Source organism: Mytilinidion resinicola (genome assembly GCF_010093595.1).
Source record: "Mytilinidion resinicola strain CBS 304.34 unplaced genomic scaffold BDZ99scaffold_4, whole genome shotgun sequence".
NCBI lineage: Eukaryota > Fungi > Ascomycota > Dothideomycetes > Mytilinidiales > Mytilinidiaceae > Mytilinidion > Mytilinidion resinicola.
The window spans coordinates 1,421,095-1,441,593 of record NW_022985440.1 but is presented as its reverse complement, the minus strand read 5'-3'; the positions used below and the strand labels follow the sequence as shown (position 1 = coordinate 1,441,593).

Sequence of the window (20,499 nt, the reverse complement as noted above, 5' to 3'; positions counted from 1 at the left end):
GTCGTCGGAGCAGACTCCGCACTCCGGTTCACGCTTTGGGATAACTCTGGACGTATTTGTGGACCCCTCGCTAGGGGCGCAATGTCAAGAAAAGATCATGTCATGTCCCACCAGCATTTGTGAATTGCAGGCTGATCACCAGGTGCATGATCGCTCACAGCTCTCGGGTGCACGCCGACGACGCCTCAGCTTGCCGGTTCAACCGACGACGTTCTGAAATTCGAAATGTGGGCTCGCAATTAAACGCTCATTATACACATCTCATCTGAAACAAGGCCAGCAGGCGAGGCAGACAGTTTAACGCACTCGATGGATCGCTAGCAGGGTAAACGGGCACACATTTCAAACCAGTCATGGATTTCTCATATGCTCGCTTTTGGTCGACACTGACCATATGGCAAGGATAGGGCGTTATAAACTAGGTACACTCAGAAAAGGGACTCCGGGCCGTTTTTTGTGCTGGTCCCCGATGCGGACTTGCCGTGACAACTGACAGTGCACTCCCTCGGCCGGCAACAGGGGCCAGCAGAGGACACTAGGACACATGGTGGAAAAACATATGCGTAAACCTTACGACGTTCCTACTCGGAGTCGACCCGCAGCGAGTGGTGGCAGATGAGCCCAACTCCCCCTTGCTGCTGGCAGAGGCAAAGCACTCGGTCGTACAGGAGATGCTCCCTACTTGGAGGTGAGTCTCTCCGACGCGCCTAAGCAGCGCCGTCACGCAACATGGCATGATGTCTTCGCGCTCGAGTCTTGACTCTCGACGACACCAAACGCCAGTGCAACGGCGGCACCGCGCCCTGCAGGTCTACGCGGCGCCACAGCTGGCTCTCGACCGGCGTCTGTGCCACACGCCATGGCGAGCCACAGATCGACAAGTCCACGTACGCACCGCCACGTCTAGACCGCATTGGGGCCATGCTCATTCGCGGGGTGAACATCCTTTGTGGCTCACCCGGCCTGTGCCACAGCGACGACGTCGGCCTCAGCTGCTGGCGTGATGATGTGCAACGCAGGCCAGCAGCCGATTCGCGAGGGCCCAGCAGAGGGAGCACGCATCGCGGCGGACGTCGCAGCGGCGCAGGCGATCGGCGCACCTCGAAGGGCCCAAAGATGACAGCTCCAGCTCCACGCACAACGAGCAGCCGGGACAGCGACGGGCTGCGTGGGAAGTGCCATGACCGTTGTTCCGGCCACACGCCTCTGACTTGGCAGGCATCGCCGGGCGCTCCACATCTCCCAATGGCCGAGGCCGACGTCAAAGAAGAAGCGCTGCACGAGGCAGCATGACGAGGCGGCTCTTCCCTCTGCTTGAGGCCCATGGCCGTCCCTCGGCGCGACAACGGGCGCGTACGGTTCGGGCAAGCGGCCGTCCTTCATTTCGGCTCAGACGGTGGCGGGTTTTCTAGAAATAAAGAGAGCCTCCGCAACGGGCCAGGACGGCGCGCAAGCGACGCAATTAGCTCGCGCTCCAGCCACAGGATTGGCCGCCGGAGCCGTTTGGCGGGCGGATCGCGGGCAGCATCCTCGTCGTCCATCCGTCGCTCGCAGGCAGGGGCCGGCTGGGACTGAAGGGCGAGGCGGGCCACTGGCTGGCCGTGCGAGGCGGCAGAACGGGGCAGCATGGGCAGCATGGGCCGCCTGGGCCTCATGGGAGATGACAATGGCGAAATGAGATGGGAGTGTGGCAGATGAGCGGGATTGCGATGGGGAAGTCCGTGGAGCGCGCAAGCCCCGCCGTCCAGCGCGTTTCAAAGGACCTTATTACCGGTGGCGTCGGCAGCACTGGCGCAGCCACAGGCCCTCGCACCAGGCCGCCCGTCGCGAGAAACCGCGGCTGGGAGTCCGCGTGTCTGCAAAAGCTGGTGCATGGTGCTCCCCGGCGCGCGGCGACCTAGGCATCTGCACCCGCCGCTGCAGCAGCCAAAGCGGCAGCAAGCGGCGCGACTCGCCCCGGGATGCTGGGGGGCTGCATCTGCCACAGTCGTAAGTGATGCGACACGGCTGCCCATCGCGCCCCTTCAGGCCGAGTGATGTCGCCGGCCCTGACGGCCTGCACGCTTCTGGAGCGAGACGTAGGGAGACGTAGGGTTGTGGCTGTGCTGCCGCCAACCCTGACAGCCTACATTACCTACTGGAGCTGTCGATGGGGTGCTGGCGGCCACACGGCAGACCTCACGCTCCGGAGTGTCTCCCTAGCCTTCGCAAGCTCTCTTCGACCTGCAGCAACGAACTCACAGCGCCCGCGTGTCCAAGCGCTGCCAGCCCACCCCGACAAGCGCTGCCCGATAGCAGACTGACTCTCTTATGTATGCGCCCGCTGCTCCTGTGGCTTGACCTCTCCATGCGCCATACCCAGCTCCCCAATTCCATGTTTCACACCTCCACCCGTCTGGAGCCTCCCACCGACCTCACTTCTCTCGATGCCCACGGCTGCGCAGAAGAGCGACTTGCACCCACCAGCGATGTTTCGTAACCGGTACGTCCTCTGCGAGCAGCACTGCGCGCCACTGTCTACTTGACCGCGCGCCTGCTATGCCCGCTATATCGATCCGTGCCGTAGACTGACAGAGCGCGCAGGACCAATTCGCAGAAGCCTAACGACGAGCTTCTGGCGACCTTCAGGGCCGCATTTCCCCATGTCGCGCAGACAACTCGCCCGTCCGCCCCCAGCACTGGGACAGGGCCGACTCTCACCGACGCGCTCGATGTAGCGATGCATTCTCGGTATGTAGTCTCATAAGATGTGCTCCTCCTTTGCGCTGTCTTGGCGCGAGCATCGTCTTACACCTCCCTGAGCCTCGCTTTGAACGCAACCCCACCACCACAGAATTCCTGACGCCCCAAATAACTGTCTACAAATGCTGTATACAAATACTGATATTCCGCGTCTATGTAGCAATTTTCCCGATCATGAAGACATCAAGGACCAGGACCCCACACCCCGAGCGTCCAACGAGCCATGGCGCTTCACTCCGTCGCTGCTCGACCCCAACAGCTTCGCATTTGCGTCCTTCGCAAACCAGCCTCCTGGCTACTACACGCCCACTCCTGGCGGCACTAACACGCTGTATCATAGCCAGGCTGGTGACCTCCACACCCCGGGCTTCAGTTTCGGCCTGGGCACGCCTCTGTCACTTCCAAATTCAGAGCCTAGCAGCACCCTCCACGCTCCAGCTACGCAAACCATGCATGGATTTCACCCTCACATTCTCAGCTCACATCAATTCCAAAACCCCAACCCTTTCGCGCTCCAGCAACCGCAACACGGCGCATACGCACCTCATCAGTTCTCGCACCATCACTCGGCCTTTGATTCGATGGGCCAATCTCACGACGATCCATCTATGGATAACGTGGCACCAGACGTAGAGATGCATGAATCACCCGTCATGTCCTTTCCGACCTCGACTTTCAGCGAGAATATTCGCCCGGCTGTGACCCAGCAACCACAAGAGAAGTGAGTGAATGTTGCCAGCTCTCTGGATCATTTCTCCAGATTTGTTTTTGCTAACAGCACGCAGTTTCCGCTATCACGTTACTCTCAATGCACCTACTGCCATGATCAAGAGTTCGGATGAAATTCCGGTGACCTACCTTAACAAAGGTCAGGCGTACTCGGTGTCAGTAGTGGACACGGCGCCAGTGCATGCGTCGGCCACACCGATCAAGTATAGAACGTTTATCCGTATCTCCTTCGAAGATGAGCAGCAGCGACAGCGCCCAGCGGCTTGCTGGCAACTTTGGAAGGAAGGTAGAGGAACTACCGAAGCCCATCAACGACAGGGCCGTCTCCAAGCCGTAGAGTTCGTCGATCCCAGCCAAATTAGTGGAGTTGATGCACATAGTCGTCCAAGATTTGAATTGGAGTCAGCTTCATTCGATGGATTCGCAGTCACTTGGACGCCCCTCCCGAACTCCTCGCCCGAATGCTCCATTGCCATGCGATTCAACTTTCTTTCGACGGATTTCAGCCACTCCAAGGGTGTCAAGGGCATACCAGTGCGGCTCTGCGCCAAAACCGAGCTTCTGAACAGTCTGCCGGGATCTCCTCCCGAGGCATCACAGCCGGAGTTGTGCTATTGCAAAGTCAAGCTTTTCCGCGATCATGGGGCTGAGCGAAAGCTCTCCAACGATGTTGCGCATGTCAAGAAGACTATTGATAAGCTCAAGCAGCAGATTGCGCAGGCAGAAACCGGCATGAGAGACTTTGGTAAAAGGAAGCGCAGTGGCTCGATCTCGAAGGCAAGCGGGCCTCAAAGGCCAGGCAAGGTTCCCAAACACAAGAGGACGTGGTCGATGTCGTCCGCAAGCTCAACGGGCAACCGAGCCCCCGCCGAGGAGGACCTGCACTCGAAATTGGCTACACTTCAGGACATGTTCAGCTCAACGAGACCCGCAAGCGTCATGTACCTCAGAGGGGAGGAACTGGACGATCCCGACGTACATCCGGTTGCACTCGTGGGGGAACCTCAGGATCTCACAAAGATTGACACCACTGTCGACACTACCATGTGGGAGAGGCAAAGCACGAACACAGCCAACACCTCATCAATAGTATCTCCGACACCCAGCTCGCTATCTATCGGCTCTGGAGAGCGAAGAAGCTCCGCTTTCCAACAACCGACGCCTTTCAACCCACCGTCCAGGATATCATCGAACGAGTGGCGAAGCATGCCCCAGACCGCAACAGGAGACCTTCAAGCCATTGCTGGCCCACAAACCATTAGCGCACCTGATATTCCTGTGAAAGTACAAAAGGCGCAGGGCGACGATCATACTCTTTCGGGATGGATTGAAGCCTTGGGCGTCGATTACTCTTATCAGCCGCCACCAGAGCGGCTCCTCAAGCCTCGTAAGTTGACCTAATTTCAGAATGCCGAGTGCTCGCTACTAACGTCGCACAGAGGGATGTTTGTATGTACAGCCAAGAATAGCTGGAAAAGCGCCCGAGGACAACTATTTCAGGGCTGTATACCTCATGCAGCGGACGCTCAAGGACCTCGTGTCAGGGATCGCCGCTAAGATCGACATCGAGCCTACCAAGGTCATCCGGACCGTGCGAATCACCCAGAAAGGGCTCCAGATACTCTTCGATGACGAAGCCGTGCGCGAACTCCCAGAAGGCCAAGATATGACTGCCGAATTTACAGAAATCACACCACAATCACCGACAAAACGAGAATGGGATGCCGGACCCACTGATATCCAAGTGGATGGCGACGTGGGCGCGATTGAGAACGTCAACTCTGCAGGCTATGAGCTCAGACTTCTCTACTAGGGTCGGAACCTCCAAGCCGTTGAGGCTCCGAAATCCGCCTTGTAACGACAATAACGACAATGTACTATTCGTACACACAAAGCACTGGACCACGCGCTTTAGGGAACGGTTCAAGACACCGCGGCGTTTTTTTGCTATTTTCAAGTTGAAAGATACCACAAAGCTCAAGCTATGGGCCAGCTTCTTTATTCTGTTTTACGATACCCATTCACATTCTGTTTAAATATTACCACGTACACGCCTGAAATTTGAACAACCAAAAGAGGAGAGACTGGGCTGAGGTCTGTATGTCCTCAGTCAGATTAGGGCAGGCACACACACAGTCATTATGGTTTCACAGACTTTACCATAGGTTTTTGTCTACTTGGCTAATATTTATGCTTTCATTTTACTTTACTGCTTCCTACTTAATTCAACCCTGCAACCATTTCGTTCGCATTACGCACGAGTACTTTAAGCCTACTGTGTAATTTTTTTTATTTGGTCCACCTACAATGTTGGAGTATGGGAAAGTCCCTGCTTCTTTCTTCAAGCCTCGGTCATCACGGGGCGGACTTTTACGGGGTTTCTTGGAAGGGAGGGCGGCGACGCGCCAATTGAAATACTACACATTGCATGTATCAAGTCCGCTGGACGACAGGCCTTTCGTTTGTTGTCAGAGGCTTTACGGCGAAAGAAAGGGGTTTCGGTTTTGCTACAAGAACAGCCGACCGATAGCTCTCTTTCCTCAACCGGCTCCTCTATCTCACACCTTAGTTACCGAGAGCCCCCTTTTCCCGGGCCCCTCGATTCTCCGACTCCTACTGTGTTCTCAGAAGGCTTTCTTGGCTTCAAGACTTGCCGTCACTGTACTTGTGCGCCAATATCGCAGTAGAACCAATCAAAGCACCGTTGCTACCCCCGGCAGCAACTGCAACCTCCTGCAGCATGTCAGGACCGTTTCATATGCCAATTTGCTTGGCTCAATGATTTGACCGTCTTGGGCCTTTGACTTGGAGTGTGCCCTGACGCCTTACGCGTCCTTCTACACCGTTCAGCCCTGTGTTCCCGTGAACAGCAACGTCTCCGCGACCGTCGCTCGCTTCGAGAACAGCACATCTAGCGCCATGAACGTGCCACACCATCTCCATCCTCGGTACCTAGCACGGCGCAACGAGTGGCTAGGGAGCGCGCGCTTCTCCCACCGTTGGCGACCTCGTCCCGCCCGTCCCCTCCGCTCTCACTTTCGCGCAAGCAAGCCCCCAACGGCCGCTCCGCGTATCACACCACGCTGCTGGGGCGGAAAATTGCGCCGAGTCCACACCGCCGGTCGCTTGGGCCCTACGGACATATTCGTGATGGGAGCAAAGGATTGTGCAGGCAGGACAAAGGAGTCAGGAGACTACAACTCGCACCGGCGTCGCAAGGCCTGGACCGACGACGTCAGTTTTCTAAAGATAACAGTACCGCTCGGCTCGCGGCGGCTGATCTTGGGGGGTGGAGGAGGAGGAGATCTGCGCGATCTGCGTTGCGCGCGTGCTGGATGCTATGGATGTGGACTACGCCACAGGTGTTTTCGCCACAGCTAACGTTACGCGTTTCCTAAGACCCGGGGCTCGCGAAGGGGTCGCGAAGGAATGAGTGGAGTGGCGGGGCGCCTCGACTTGACTCGGTGCTGCCAGCGCAGCGCAGATCTCTGCGAGGCTGGTCTCGTGACGGGATGCGCATTTGGGTGTATCAACGACAAGATTGGTTGGAGTCGATATGCGGTCGCCACAGTCCACAGTACCTCTCCTCACCGCTAGCTGGAATTGAGGTTGCGGGATGGAGGGGTTCGCCCGGGTCGGTGGGATTGGGTGCTGCCCCTGGCGACGCGACCACGATGTCCATGTCTCGGCCCAGACAGAGAGGTACGTGTGGGTTTTCGCCACTGCGCATGGCTGTATGCTCTCACCGATTTCTCGAAGGAGGAAAGGATTGAAGGCAAGGCCACGGATGACGCGGAAAGTTGAACTTCCTTTCCCTTTGCCGCGTTGCTCCGTCCAGAGTCACAGTTTAATTATTGGGCTTCTCCGGCCGACGGAGCGAGGCGCTTCCAACCAGAACCCATGGGACAGTCGCGGTGCAACGATCTGCACCCTGTACCTTGGGAGCGGGGAAGACCCCTCTGCCTTTCCCACGCAATGCACTGCCACAAAGGGTCTATCGGCTTTCTAGACCGTGGGAGGTGCAGATTCCGGCGGCCCCATCAAAGTCGCCTCTACCCACGATCGACAGACAGGAGTGCCCGACTGGGACTTTGACTTGGAGGCACCGCGGTGGATGCGAGTTAGGCAACGTTACCATGGATGGAATAGAAGGGCTTCGGGGATAGGTCTTGTTCAGGAAGGACTGTGGCGGCGCGATGGATGGGAGAGAGAGGGTATGACGTGGGACGACGCTGGAGGACAGCGACAGCCGGCGGAAAGACGCCAGAGATGCGGATACCCTGCATGATGTTTGCTTTTAGAGCCGGACAGATTCCGAGGCTGGGTCGGATGCGCGGGTGAGGTGCGCATCCGCCGCGCGTGGTGATTGGGGTGTTGTTGAAGTCTTTCACCAATGTCACGTGATGGGAGATTGCGTGAAGGAGGGCTCACTCGATGAATAGCGTGTCATGAGAGAAATAGTTATGCTATTCGTATCAAAGAAGAATTCTTAGCATTCTATCATGCTTTGGATTCATGAGTGAGGCGTAGTTGGTTTATAAGTCACGTGATCTGAGGACGAGCTCCTGAGGCCCCTGCCCAAAGCTCGCTATGCTACTCACCGACCTCACGGCTGCTCCACAGCTCTTGGAACTCTGACTGATGACGAGAGGCTCGCTACCGGCGTTCAATTGAGCCTCAAGGTCTCCAACCTTTTCGCCGACTACCAAGAACCCTTCGACTCTGTCACCCTCATCTGCAGACAACGTGGCAGATGTCTCGTCAAGGCTCTCCATGTCTCGCCAGCACACCATCCGGAAAAGAGGCCCGGATGCTCTCTTCTTGCCTGCCGCCACCCAATCCAGCAGCACCCCATGCCGCCCCTCCAATCCGCGCTCCAGGCACTCCACCATCTCGCTCAACCCACCGCTTCTCGCGCGTGCTAAGGCTGGGGAGGACGAAGCACGCAGGAAAGACCCCACAGCGATGAACCGCAGAACCCACAAGCCCCCCTTAACGACTCCACACTGCCATCGCAATCGCACCCCTGTCCATCGGCAACTGCGTGTCTTCCCGTGCTGGCTGACGCGCTTGTCGACAATCCCCGTGCTTGCTCACAAGTCCGAGCTGAGACCCAGACCCCGCACCCACCCCGTGGGATACGGAGGGAGGGAGGACAAAACAGCCAACGCATCCACGTCAGCATCGTGGGGAGGACCAGCAAAACCCCTCCGCATCAAACTCGTCCTTGACCGCTCATGCCAGCTCAGCTCACCCGGCGGCTCTGGCCTCGCTTCCGGTGCGTGGTCGCCCGCCTGGGTGTGCCCTGGTGCAGTGCTTACGCGACCCACCCCTAGGCGACCGACCCTCAGCATGCTCAGCATGCAGGAGCGATTCGGGTTTGGTCGGGGCGTGGGACGGTTTCCGCGCCACGGCTGCTGGTGTGCATGAGACGAGTTCCGCGAGGGGGCGTGCCATGTCCGGGTTGTCCAATCCAGCGACGCCGGGTGCATTCTGCTGCATACCGCTTTGGCTGGGTGGCGGGCTGAGACCGGGCAGTGCTCCGGGATGCGGAGGTGGTGCGAGCGGCGAGGGAGGCGGGAGATGTGGGTGTGGGGGCGATGGTTTGGAAGCGGCGTGTTGTGCAGGTGGTGGAGCTGGCTGTGAAAAATTGGTTTTCCGAGGTTGGGTTCGAAAAGTGTTTTTTTTTCGTGATTGAGTTACTCGTATCCGTATTCAGTAGCTAGATTCAGCTAGGTTAGCAGCGATTGGATGGTGAGAGGTGGCGAGAGGTGATTTTCGTGTGGCGGTGCGGTTGACGTTGACGCGGTAGCTAGAATGGACCTCGAATCGAGGCAGAATCGAGAGCAGATTTGGAGCAGCCTCGCCTATTACACAACATACCAGATTGGCTTGAGTGGAGCAGTATCAGAAGTGTGGGATGTAACCATATATCTGGCTCGGTATGCCGATGCGTCGCCCGAACCTCAGTCCGAAGGTTAACCCGCTTCGGGGGCGCCGTTTGAGACCGTCAACAATTCAGAGCACCACGATGTACCGTCGGAAGGCTATTCAACGGCTCATAGAACGTGCTCTCTTAGTGGATTCGAGGAATGGAAGCTCTTCACGAGGATTACGTATTGCACCAAAGTGTCCGAAGCTTTTCCGCGGATGGCTGACTTTTTCAAGGGAACGGTTTTTGATACCGATTTGTGAGAGAAATGAGATAAAAATTGGAAAGTTAAACATCGAGAGTAGATTTCAGAGCACTAGGAGAAATAGGAGAGACCATTGGATCGATAAAAGAGAGGCGGGCGTATGCCCTCGTTAGCATGGAAAGTGAAAAGTAGAGAAAACCATTACCTGGACATAACGACGAATGTCAAATCACCATACGAACCATTGAGCGTACCTCCGCAGTTACGAGCGAGGAGGGCTTCTATATAAGCTTGGAGAAACATGGAGGTTGATAAACGCATCATACGAGGAACCGATATATGACGTCAAACGCCCACAAGGGCCGCAGTAGTTCTGATGGAGACACCCTTTTTGCAGGTATCTCGAGGAAGGTTGCAGGACCAGAACCTCAGAGGCAGACTTCAAGATTAATATATCGAATTGACCTACTTGTGGACGCGGTCCAAGTATGCTTGGCTGACGATGCGAAAGCTCTGCTCAAGCTCTGCTCATTGCCTATTCTGGCCAACATTGGACGATCACGATGTCACTGCCACAGATCTTCATCAACATATCCTCATCCTCCTAGTCTCGTACTGTGGATGTTGTCGAAGCGAACAAACATTCTCTTCTTTTGATTATAGCTGTTGGTTTCGAACCCATATTTTCGTGCTGTGCGCTGCTGATGACTGATGCATAGTTCATCCAAAGGTATTACAGACTATGATATGCGTATTCTAGACTATTCTATGCAGTCTACCCGTAGCAATTGCTACATCTGAGACTCTTTCGCTGGATATTCTCACATTCATTCTTTTACACCTTTTGCTCTAGACGCGGGCCCATAAGCGGAAGGCTGCAAACCAGAAGTTAGTCAGCATACGTGTCGCAGCGTTCGTTGTTGTATATCGTAGGCTGAATCTTGCGGTCGAAAGCAAGTCATGAGAGAGCATAGCTTCATAGAGCGAGTATCTTCGAAACGCACGATTTCACTTCACGCACGTAACAAGCATCTGGACTAGCGAAGGTTTTATGTCCAGTAAACAAGGTTATCGATATTGAATCCTGGTCTAGGGGCCTGGCACACAAGGATGCTAATAGACGTCGGTTTCGTTCCTCCTAAGCGCAGGCTTCGGGTAAGGTTTCTTCTTATCGCGATCCCTATCATCTTCCTTAGGCTCTACGTAAGCCTCACTCCTCCAAAGGTGAGGCATAGGGCGATCTTTCACCTGCCCTCAAAGAACCATCACTAGAGGTAGAACTCGTGTTTTCGTCGAATTCCTCTGTATACACATGTGTCCGGTGTGATGTGGAGCCGAAGCCAAAGATCCTTTTATGTGATGCATGGCACTACTTCGTTCTCTACCAATCTTCAAGAGCCCCGCGGGGGCTAGGCGACATAGGTGATAATTCTGACGACAGATTGCTATCCTCTTCCCACTCGCTGATTACCGGAGATGGCCACGACCAAGCGCATAATGAACATCTCAACCCCTTACAAGTGCTACAGATCTTGAACACATGCCCCTCTTCCATACTGCTAATGAAAATATACCACTGGGCATCTGACAATCTGCACCAGCAAAGAAGCTGGAGCATAGACTTATGAATGTATGGTTCTCCATGCATGAAACCCTCTTTATCCTTTATATAAGTAATCTTGCAGGCTATTTGCCAACGTAATTTGAAGTCTCTGCTAAACAAGCAGTCTACCATGTCAAACGTAAATGCCGATTTCAAGCAGCAGGAGGGTGGCATGAATTCGGGGCTGAAGACCGCGTGCTCAAATAGGTAGCACAAGCACGTGTAGCAGACCCGATGTCTACATCTCTTCATACCCACTGATCTATGCACTTTAATCAGCTTAATTCCGATTACTACTCCTAGATGCCCTTACTGCTGCGACTCTGACTCGATTACTTCATAACTATCTCCCGTATAATTTGAGTCTGTCTCTCCGTAATCCCATGTCTCCGCGCTATCGTCTGTGTCCACATCATCATCTGCAGGCGGAAAAGGGGCGGGCTGCATTGGTGTTTCTCCGTGTTTGTCGTCGACGAACCCTATAAGACTATCAAGATCGTCATCTTCTTGTATCAAGCAACACATGCCGCAAAACCGGGACCCGCTGTCGGTCTGCTCCATGGTAGCCTCCGCGATGGTAGCAGCCGTTGGGCGGTCGTGTCGATCGATCTTCAACATTTCTTTTGTCCAATTCAGAGGTGAGTTATCTATGGCAGAGCCTTCATTACTGAGTATGACGAGTAGGGTTTGCAAGCCCAGATCATTTTGACGAATAAACCGTTCTTGAGTTCCTTCAAGTTCGAAGTATGTATGAAGGCGGTCAACGGTCCAAGACTTGAGCGCTGCTGTGATTTCAAGGAATACGCAACCAAGAGACCATACATCCGAAGAGTAATTGCGTGATTGCTGGAGTGAAACTTCAGGAGCACAATAACGCGGTGAAAATGGTGCGGGACCTGACGTTGTACTCTGCGTTCCATTGTAATCTTGGGAGATACCAAAGTCAGCGAGTAACAGCTTTTTTCCTTTCACAAGAATATTTTGCGGCTTGATGTCTTTGTGACGGATCCGATTATCATGCAAGTACCGAACCGCGCAGGAAAGACATCCAAAGAAAGTTCGTAGTGTAGCTTTTTTTGCCAAAGACGATAGCACAGTATCTGAGAGGTACGCCGAGAGGTTCATATCAGCTACAGGGGACATGATGAAGCAAAAGGATGTCGAATCGGTATAGGTGCCGATGAGTTGAACTGTGTGCTGATGCCTGAGGGTTTTCAAAATGTGGATTTCTTTGATGAAGGCCTCAACCGCCTCGCGTCTCCGCGCGCTGTCAAAAGCTAGACGGCGGCTGATGCTTTTTCTGGCGTATTCTTTGTAAGTGATGAGGCTAATCACTCTATCAACTTCTCCAAATCGACCGGAGCCAAGGACTTCCTTGGGCTCGAAGGGAATGAACTCCCCTTTCCCAAAGTGCAAGTGTTGACCGTTCTCTCCCTTCTCGAGGTCCATTGACTTGGTCAATATCATCCCTTGCGCGCTGATTATATCCGTCCGTGTTTTCGGGGAAAGTTGGGATGGAAGCGTGCGAGGCGAGGCAACGGGAAACGAATGGTCACTGAAGCCATCTGCTATCATCCGGTCGAGCTCGTGGAGCTTCCCGATGGCGCGAAGAACGATATAGGCCCGGGGGAGCTGGCGCCATTTCGGGTTCGTATGATTGAGGAGAGAGGATATCTCTTGGATATCAGCGTCGGAATAAGAGGCTCGGCTTTGCCATGTTGAGTCTTCAGCTCGAGGGATGAAGTACTGATCTAAAAGTTCAACTGCTCGACGCGACGCAGGTGTGGAGGTTTCCATATAGATCTAACATAGGCGAGGTATTGAATAGTTCTAGCATAGATGGAAGCAGCTCTTGAACCCAGAATCTATCACTAGTACGGCGGAACGATAGAAAGATGGTTAGGATTACGATAGAGCGGTTTCCTCTCATAAGTTTGTAGCCTCCTAGGCCTCAGCCTATCCTGCATGGCCACGTAGAGAGTGTCCATGCAAGGCTGAGACTCTGTTGGAAATCTTGACCGATAGCGACAACGCTATGCGTCTTCACGATGAATGAGAATATCCATATAGGCACTTTCGAGAGAAGATGTAAACTGTAAAGACACTATTCTAATGTTGAAAAAAAGATCAGATGGAGAGCAAAGACTTTTGAACGGAGGGCTGATGAAAGATGCTGCGAGAGGACGAGAAGCCACCAAATTAGGGTAGGCCCTGGCCAGGTCCCCAGGAGAAGGTATCTTATGCGCCACACTTTAACAGGTAGGACGCCACAACGCGGGGATTCCCAAAACTGCACTGCTTCCGTCTCGTGCCGCAGTAACGCCGTCACTTGACATTTAAAATAAACTCCCATCACCTGTCACAGCATACAAACACCTGGTACTTCCCTCGCTGTGATTCTTCTTTTCCTCACCTTCTGTATTCTCACACCAAACACACTGTAAAGCTTTCAATTGAGCCAAATATCGAGCTTTGATACCCCGCGACAGCTCTCGCAAGCATCCGCGAACGATGGAAGTGCCTACAGCAACTTCCTTACACGACATCTACCCCGATGATGCTATCCCCGTGGAAAAGACGCGCTGGGAGAAGCTGCTAGCATCGTTCAAGGAGAAGTATGGACACCAGGCCGACTTTGTATCCAGAAGTCCGGGCAGGGTGAACCTGATTGGCGAAGTGAGCATTCAATTTTCTTGGAGTGTCAATTATGTCTCTCAGACATGTTTCTGTAATCACAAAAGGCTAACGACAGCGACCAGCATATCGACTACTCCTTATACGAGGTCCTCCCTATGGCTGTCACCGCCGACTTCCTCATGGCCGTTGCCGTCCGCCCTACCACCGGCAAAGCCACCGTCCGCATAGCAAACGTCCTCTCGGAGAAATTCCCAAGTCGAGAATTTGAGATCCCAGCGGAAGGCGAGGTGCCAATTGACGCGTCTGCGCACGAATGGACAAACTACTTCAAGTCCGGGCTACGAGGAGCGACAAAGCTATTACAACAGAAGAAGAAGGATGCACGATTCACATCCGTCGGCATGGACATATTATCAGATGGCACGGTACCAAGTGGCGGCGGGCTATCTAGCAGCGCAGCTTTCGTGTGCACGAGCGCGCTAACAGTCATGAAGGCGAACGGAGAGGAGAAGGTGGACAAGACGGAGTTGTGTGAGCTGGCTATTGTCTCAGAACGGGCGGTTGGTGTGAACTCAGGAGGCATGGATCAATCTGCTTCTGTGTTCTCCCTACGCGGAAGTGCTCTTTACGTCTCCTTCAAACCCAGTCTGACCGCCACACCAATCTCCTTCCCATCCACTTCTCCTGAGCTCACCTTCGTCATCGCTCAATCCTTCGTCGCAGCCGACAAACACGTCACAGCGCCTGTATGCTACAATCTCCGAGTCGTTGAGTGCACATTAGCAGCTGTCTACCTGGCAAAGGTCTTCAATCTCAAAACGCCACTACCAACCGACTCATCACCCCTCGGTACCTCTCTCCGCGGCTTCCACGACACCTACTTCGAGGAGAAAGAAGGCATCTCAGACAACAGCAAAACTTCCGTGACTGATTTCAAGGTCCAGCTCGAGAAGCTGGCTCAGCTAACTCAAGACTACCTCATACAAGAAGAAGGCTATACCCGCGCCGACATCTGCGGCCTGCTAGGCATCTCTGAGGATGAGCTCAACGCAAAGTACATGTCCAAGTTTACCGTCCGCGCAGAACGCTTCATGCTCCGCCAACGCGCCCTCCACGTTTTCACAGAAGCCGAGAGAGTCATCAAATTCCGCCAGCTGCTCTCCTCGCCACCCACAGACGGCGCCGGCGACGCTCTGCTCACCTCCTTGGGTGACTTGATGAATGCTACGCAAGATTCATGCCGCGATGTATATGATTGTAGTTGTCCGGAACTGGACGAGCTGTGCACCCTTGCTCGGGGAGCCGGCGCGTATGGGAGCCGACTCACTGGTGCTGGATGGGGTGGTTGCAGTGTCCATCTCGTGCCAAAGGACAAGGTTGATGCCGTGAGGAGTGTGTGGGAAAAGGAGTACTACCGGAAGAAGTGGCCAGAAATCAGCGACGAGAAGCTGGCTGAGGCGGTCGTTGTCAGCAAACCGGGAAGTGGGAGTGCGGTGTTCAAGGTGCTAGGTGATATGGTTGTTTGAAAGCGTGGAATAGAGACCTCAAAGGTTTGGAAATGGAGTGGTGCACTCCAGACGGACGGAGTATGGCGAACGAGTAGATAATTCTATTAGCGAAAATCTACCCCGAACACGGGTCTCGAATAAATACAATGCATGCCATATCAAAAGCAGGCCACATCTTTCCACAAACCATGTGCCTCTCAATAACCCACACTACCGCCTCCCAAGATCAATATCTAACACCTCTACCATCCTCTCATCCCTCCCCGCTTCTCCATCCAACCCAAAGAAACCCCCAACAGCCACATCCACAACCCCCTCCCACAGCCCCCCAATCAAATCCCTCAACTCAACCCCCGTCTGCTTAAAATCCGGAAAGGCATTCACCTCCAGCAAATACGTCGTGCACGCCGCCTCCCCCCCATCTTTAACCAAAAAATCCAACCCAAACACCTCAAACGCATTCGGCAGCGGCTGGAAATGCACGCCCATACCCCTCGCCGCCGCCTCAAACACCTCGCCCGTCACAGCACAGATCTGCTGGAACACTTCCTCTTTCCACCCCTTACCGTCTACTGCTTCTGCGTTGCCGACGGCGTCGGGCAACTCCCAAAACAACCCCACACTCCCCTCCCGCTCCCCGGTCTCTTGCAGACACGTGTTCGTCAGATGCGCGCGCAGGCCCGCGGCACTGTTGACGTCGGCACCCGCGGCGGGGGACACCCAGGGCGGGACGTACGGCGCCGCGGCGAAGAGGGCGAGCATGGGTTTGTAGACGAACACGCGCAGAGCGCCGTAGGCAAGGACGTAGGTGCGGATGTGGAATTTGCGGGGCGCGTCGGCGGGTGCGCCGGGAGGGGGCAGTAGGAGGGGCGGGTGGATGTAGGGCTGCGCGGTGAAGTGGCGGAGGTGGGATGTTATGATGCGGTCGTCTGAGGACGTCGCTTCCTTGGGGGGTTGCGGGAGGCTGGTGCTCTCGTTCTCGGAGGGGGAGGGGGAGGGAGAGATCTCGTTGTCGTCGTCGCTGTCGCTGTCGCTGTCGGGATCCCATTCCTCGAAGATCGCTGTGAGTTCTTCTTCGGAGCTGAAGAGGCGGATGCCCTGCCCGCGGTCGCTGAGGCCGGGTTTGAGGATCCACCATTCGCGCTCTTGGGGGTCGCTGCCTGAGACTCGCTCCTCGCGGGAGGTTTCTTTGGCGGTGTTCCGGTCCCAGCTCTCCCTTAGGCCCCAGCATTCCAGTACTGCTTCGTCTAGGAACTCGACGTAATCGACCTCGAAGCTCTCGCCGGGCACGACGTTCGTTTTCAGTACACCGTCGGGGTTCTTGACGATCCAGTTCGCGACGGTGGTGGCGAGGTAGTGCTTACGGATCAGCGCTTTACGGATAATGTAGGCGTTTATGAGGGATGTGGTTGGATGGGCGAGAGCGTGGTCCAAAAAGAGAGATTCGTATGGGAGAATTTGCAGGAGGTTGGGTTCTGAATCCTTTTGCGGGGCTTTATCTGGTGACGGCGTGGTAGAAGGGAGATCCAAGAGGGAGGGAATGAGGTTGTACTGATCGGGAAAGCGTTTATTGAGTGCAGAGAGGATGAGCGGTTGGACGTAGGGGTCTTCGTAGGCAATTATAGCGTAGAAGGAGGGCTGCTCAGGCTTGGATGCCATTTTAGCGGAGAAAATGTCGTGATATGACGATAGTGTAGGTGAGAATTAGTGGAGTGCAGAATTTTTGTAAAATCGGCTCTCGTGAGTCTTCCTCGTGCTATATCAATTAGATTGAGAAGCATGTGTATTCGAAAAACGTCGTGTGATAGTTAGATCGCAGGAAATGAACGTCATAGTAACTTCGAAAGTAGAAACAAGAGCTGGTAGACTAGTATAGAAGCGACAGGAAATTGAAGAGGAAGAATGCGATCACCTAGACGAAGATCCGTTCTCGTGGAAACCCGCTTGAAGAAATCAGGACTTTGAAAGAACAAGTTCACTGACAGTCGATGTTCTGATGATGAGGAGCTAAGAAAAGGTGAGCATCGAAAGGCTCTTCAACGAAAGCTAATTTCTCTTGATAGGGTCTACGCAGGTTGCCTATAGACAAGCACCATCACCGACGTCAAAATTGAGCCGTGAAAGTTGACAACCGGTTTAACTCCGGCAATATCAGTCAAGCGATCTGATTCGCCTAATGTCGCTCCATATAAACCCATGAGGATATCCTATACCAATGCAGTACCAAACACCATACCCAGGCCAAAGCCGCCCAAAGCTTACCGCATGCTGGGAATAATCTCCAAGCCGTCATCATCGTCATCGTCCTCGTCCATAGCAGCTATCAGCCCAATGTCCATTCCACCAAGACTATCCCGTCCTGGCTCCCTGATACCCTTCTTCTCGAGCATGAACCTCGCTTTCTTTTTGGCTGGACTGACTTCCCTCTCCTCTCGCTCTTTCTTTTTCGGAACAGGTAAGCCTCGTTGGAAAGCTCCGCCCCATCCCATCGGCTCACTTGTCTTGTTGGTGCTGCTGAACCCCGTGCTTCGTTTACGCTTCACAGGACTTAGTGTGACGTCTCCAGCTTTTCGACCCAGCAGACTCAACGTTTCTTCGCCGAGACTCTCGCCCTTCTGCTTCTCGGCCTCCGCTCGTTTCTCTTCCTGTTCTTGCTTATCAACACCTCTCGCTTTCATATAAGCAGCGCCCATACCATTCCCCGCCTCACCTAGCCTCTTTGCTAACTCCCTCTCCCTCTCCTGGTCTGCGAGCCGTTTCCGATGCGCCTCCGCCCTGCCCACTCCGGTGATCGTATCTTCCTCGTCTAGTAACTGCGCGGCACTCCTCGACCCAGGAGCAATATAGACTGTCTCGTGGAGATTTCGATCATGAAACCTCCCCTGTCTCACTAATCCATCGTCTTTACCGCCTTGTCCCCCCCCCCTCCCACCGGACCCGCCACGCCCGCCCCTGCTACCACCACCCCCTCTCGTTCCTTTTCCAAAACCTGTCATAGTGTTGACCTCCATTCTACCCCTTTTGCTCTTATCAATTGCCAGCTCGACATGGAAATCACAGTACTCTGTCTTTCGTCCATCGATCCACTGCCGACACTCCTTGCCGTCTTTTTTGATCGCCTTGCAGAATCCCAAGTCCCGCGCCATGCCAATTTCCAGCACAGTGTCTTCGCTGCTTGATAGTTTGAGTGAAAACTGTCCGGTGGCACGGTTTCGTGGCGGCATGATCTCCGGATTCAGCACTGCAATGATGGTCCCCACGCTCAACTTCCAGAACTGGGAGAAGCCTGTATCGAAAAGAAACAAATCGATCTCCCACTTCAGATCCGTCAAGTGCAGTACCATGAACTTGCTTGGCCCATTTGCAGCATCGTCTGGGTCGTTGTCACTAGCGTTGATCTTGCGAGCGTTCTTGGGCGTTAAAGGAGATGACTTCGAGGCGATGATGCCTAGCACCACATAGTCGGATTCAACATCTGGAGTGTCATATTCTGGGCCTTTGACTTCTTTGAGAAGTTTCGGGAGATTATAGAGGGACTTGCCGTCCAGGGTACGGGTTAAAGTGTTGTGCGGGATAAGACGTTTTGAGAGGTGGAAGCCAGAGAAAGTCTCGAAGATTGAAGGTTCGATGGATTCATTGACGTTAGAAAGTTCGGAAGAGGGGTTTGCGGTGGATGGAGGAGGCTTAGGGTTGCGAGTGTTGCTAGCTGAGGATTTAGAGGAGAATGTGGTGGTGGTGGCGTGAGACCCTTCTGATCGGGAGGAGAGTGTTGATCCACTTCTTGGTGTCGCGGACTTCTCTATAGCGGCTAAGGAGCGGCTCTTTTGGAGATATTGAGTATTATTGACAGGTGGGGCCATCGCACGGCTTTCGGTCCTGGTGCTGCTAGAAGATAGTGACGACATTGTTCGTGATCCTGGTAGATCTTGAGACGAATATAAATCATCCGCGCTGACCCCGAAGCCACGACTTCGCGAGCTCTCAATTCTCGAGAGCTTGTCCTGACGCTCCTTGTCATTCAACCTGCTTTCCGCTATCCGCTCGCTGAAACTCTTTCCCCGTGGAGCAGGAGTGCTAACTTCAGTCCGACCTCGTTGGGAATTCGCCCGCGATAATGATCCAGTAGCATCACGAGCAGCATCGGTCCGGTGGTTGAAACTTGATGCTCTCTTCAAGGACACATCGTGAGCTCTCAATCCTTTGTCGATCCCCAATAACACGCGCGCGGGTGATTTTTGAACGTCTGGAGCTCTGCTGTTCCGCACAGGAGATCCTGGAACCTGGACAGCGGATTGTGGACGTGGAATATCGCGAGGTACCCGTAACCCAGATACCTTGATGGGTGCTGAAGTTGACGTATTTGCCCGCGACCCCGTCCTTGAGCCATTGTCACCCTCTTCACTCTCCGCCCGCCTAGCTCGTGCTTGTTTTAGTTTTTTGAGCTTCAATCGTGCTTCGATTGCCTTGAGTTTGAGCTCCAGTGTCTCCTCATCGTCGTCCTCGTCATCTGATGAAACTCGCCCCCTCGACATTGGTCGTCTCGTGGAAGAGGGCCTTCGTAGTGGCGATGGGGAGGGAGAATCGCGATCACGGCGCTGTTCCAGCTTCTTTCGGCCACTGGGAGAGCTGAGTAGGGCGTCGTAGGGTGATTTGGGGGGCCAATTTGGTTCTCCAGATGGGACTAGACAAGTTATTAGCAAAACGCCTGCGACAACACGGAGGCATTGTAAAGGTACCTTTCGACATAGCGGATTCCCGTATTATCATCGCCGTGTAGTGCTACAGGTGTGGTGTTGATCCCGCGCCAGTGATGTCGATGGCGCAACGGCTGCTGGTCCCATGTCCCGCCGAATTGGGAAGATTGTAAGCGGTTTGCTCCCCAGACTGTCAGTGAATAGCGTCTATGAATGAATTGGCGCGTCTGGTCGCTCAGCTGAAGTCTGACTGCGCTGTGGAATGTTGTCGTTGCAGGGTTGTCGTCACCCTTGTCCCTTCTAAATGTGAAACGAAGCCGGGGAACGCGATTTCCTCCACGCCCGGACGCGTCGACCTTGCTTGCATTTTGATATCCCACAATCAGCCTTCAAACAACACAATTATCCCCCAAATCCGACCATAACAGTACTGATAACTGTGAAGCTAC

General features: G+C 54.3%; 5 protein-coding genes across 5 annotated transcripts; 3 read left to right on the top strand and 2 right to left on the bottom strand.

Moving 5' to 3' along the window:
• Positions 1–1,961: 1,961 nt before the first annotated feature.
• BDZ99DRAFT_486141 (uncharacterized protein) lies at positions 1,962–5,284 on the top strand (the record flags this gene model as incomplete). Its single annotated transcript, XM_033722757.1, has 5 exons — positions 1,962–1,993; positions 2,584–2,664; positions 2,834–3,463; positions 3,528–4,858; positions 4,911–5,284. 5 exons carry the CDS (start codon positions 1,962–1,964, stop codon positions 5,282–5,284), a joined length of 2,448 nt encoding a protein of 815 aa, XP_033581137.1.
• Positions 5,285–8,244: 2,960 nt separating this feature from the next.
• On the top strand, positions 8,245–9,453 carry BDZ99DRAFT_473279 (uncharacterized protein; the record flags this gene model as incomplete). The annotated part of the gene is made up of 3 exons (XM_033721821.1): positions 8,245–8,749; positions 8,808–9,056; positions 9,284–9,453. The coding sequence occupies 3 exons, from the start codon at positions 8,245–8,247 to the stop codon at positions 9,451–9,453; spliced, it is 924 nt and encodes a 307-aa protein (XP_033581136.1).
• A 1,197-nt stretch (positions 9,454–10,650) lies between these two features.
• BDZ99DRAFT_459872 (kinase-like protein) lies at positions 10,651–12,674 on the bottom strand. Its single transcript, XM_033719258.1, has 2 exons — positions 11,525–12,674; positions 10,651–11,473 (listed from the first exon to the last, which is right to left on the bottom strand). The coding sequence occupies exons 1-2, from the start codon at positions 12,658–12,660 to the stop codon at positions 10,990–10,992; spliced, it is 1,620 nt and encodes a 539-aa protein (XP_033581135.1). The 5' UTR covers positions 12,661–12,674; the 3' UTR covers positions 10,651–10,989.
• Positions 12,675–13,593: 919 nt separating this feature from the next.
• Positions 13,594–15,546, top strand: BDZ99DRAFT_436943 (galactokinase-like protein). Its single transcript, XM_033717561.1, has 2 exons — positions 13,594–13,887; positions 13,971–15,546. The coding sequence occupies exons 1-2, from the start codon at positions 13,723–13,725 to the stop codon at positions 15,372–15,374; spliced, it is 1,569 nt and encodes a 522-aa protein (XP_033581134.1). The 5' UTR covers positions 13,594–13,722; the 3' UTR covers positions 15,375–15,546.
• A 20-nt stretch (positions 15,547–15,566) lies between these two features.
• BDZ99DRAFT_506895 (TTL-domain-containing protein) lies at positions 15,567–20,039 on the bottom strand (the record flags this gene model as incomplete). The annotated part of the gene is made up of 4 exons (XM_033724203.1): positions 19,135–20,039; positions 17,619–19,104; positions 17,336–17,363; positions 15,567–17,003 (listed from the first exon to the last, which is right to left on the bottom strand). The coding sequence occupies exons 1-4, from the start codon at positions 19,886–19,888 to the stop codon at positions 15,567–15,569; spliced, it is 3,705 nt and encodes a 1,234-aa protein (XP_033581133.1). The 5' UTR covers positions 19,889–20,039.
• Between the last annotated feature and the right edge of the window lie 460 nt (positions 20,040–20,499).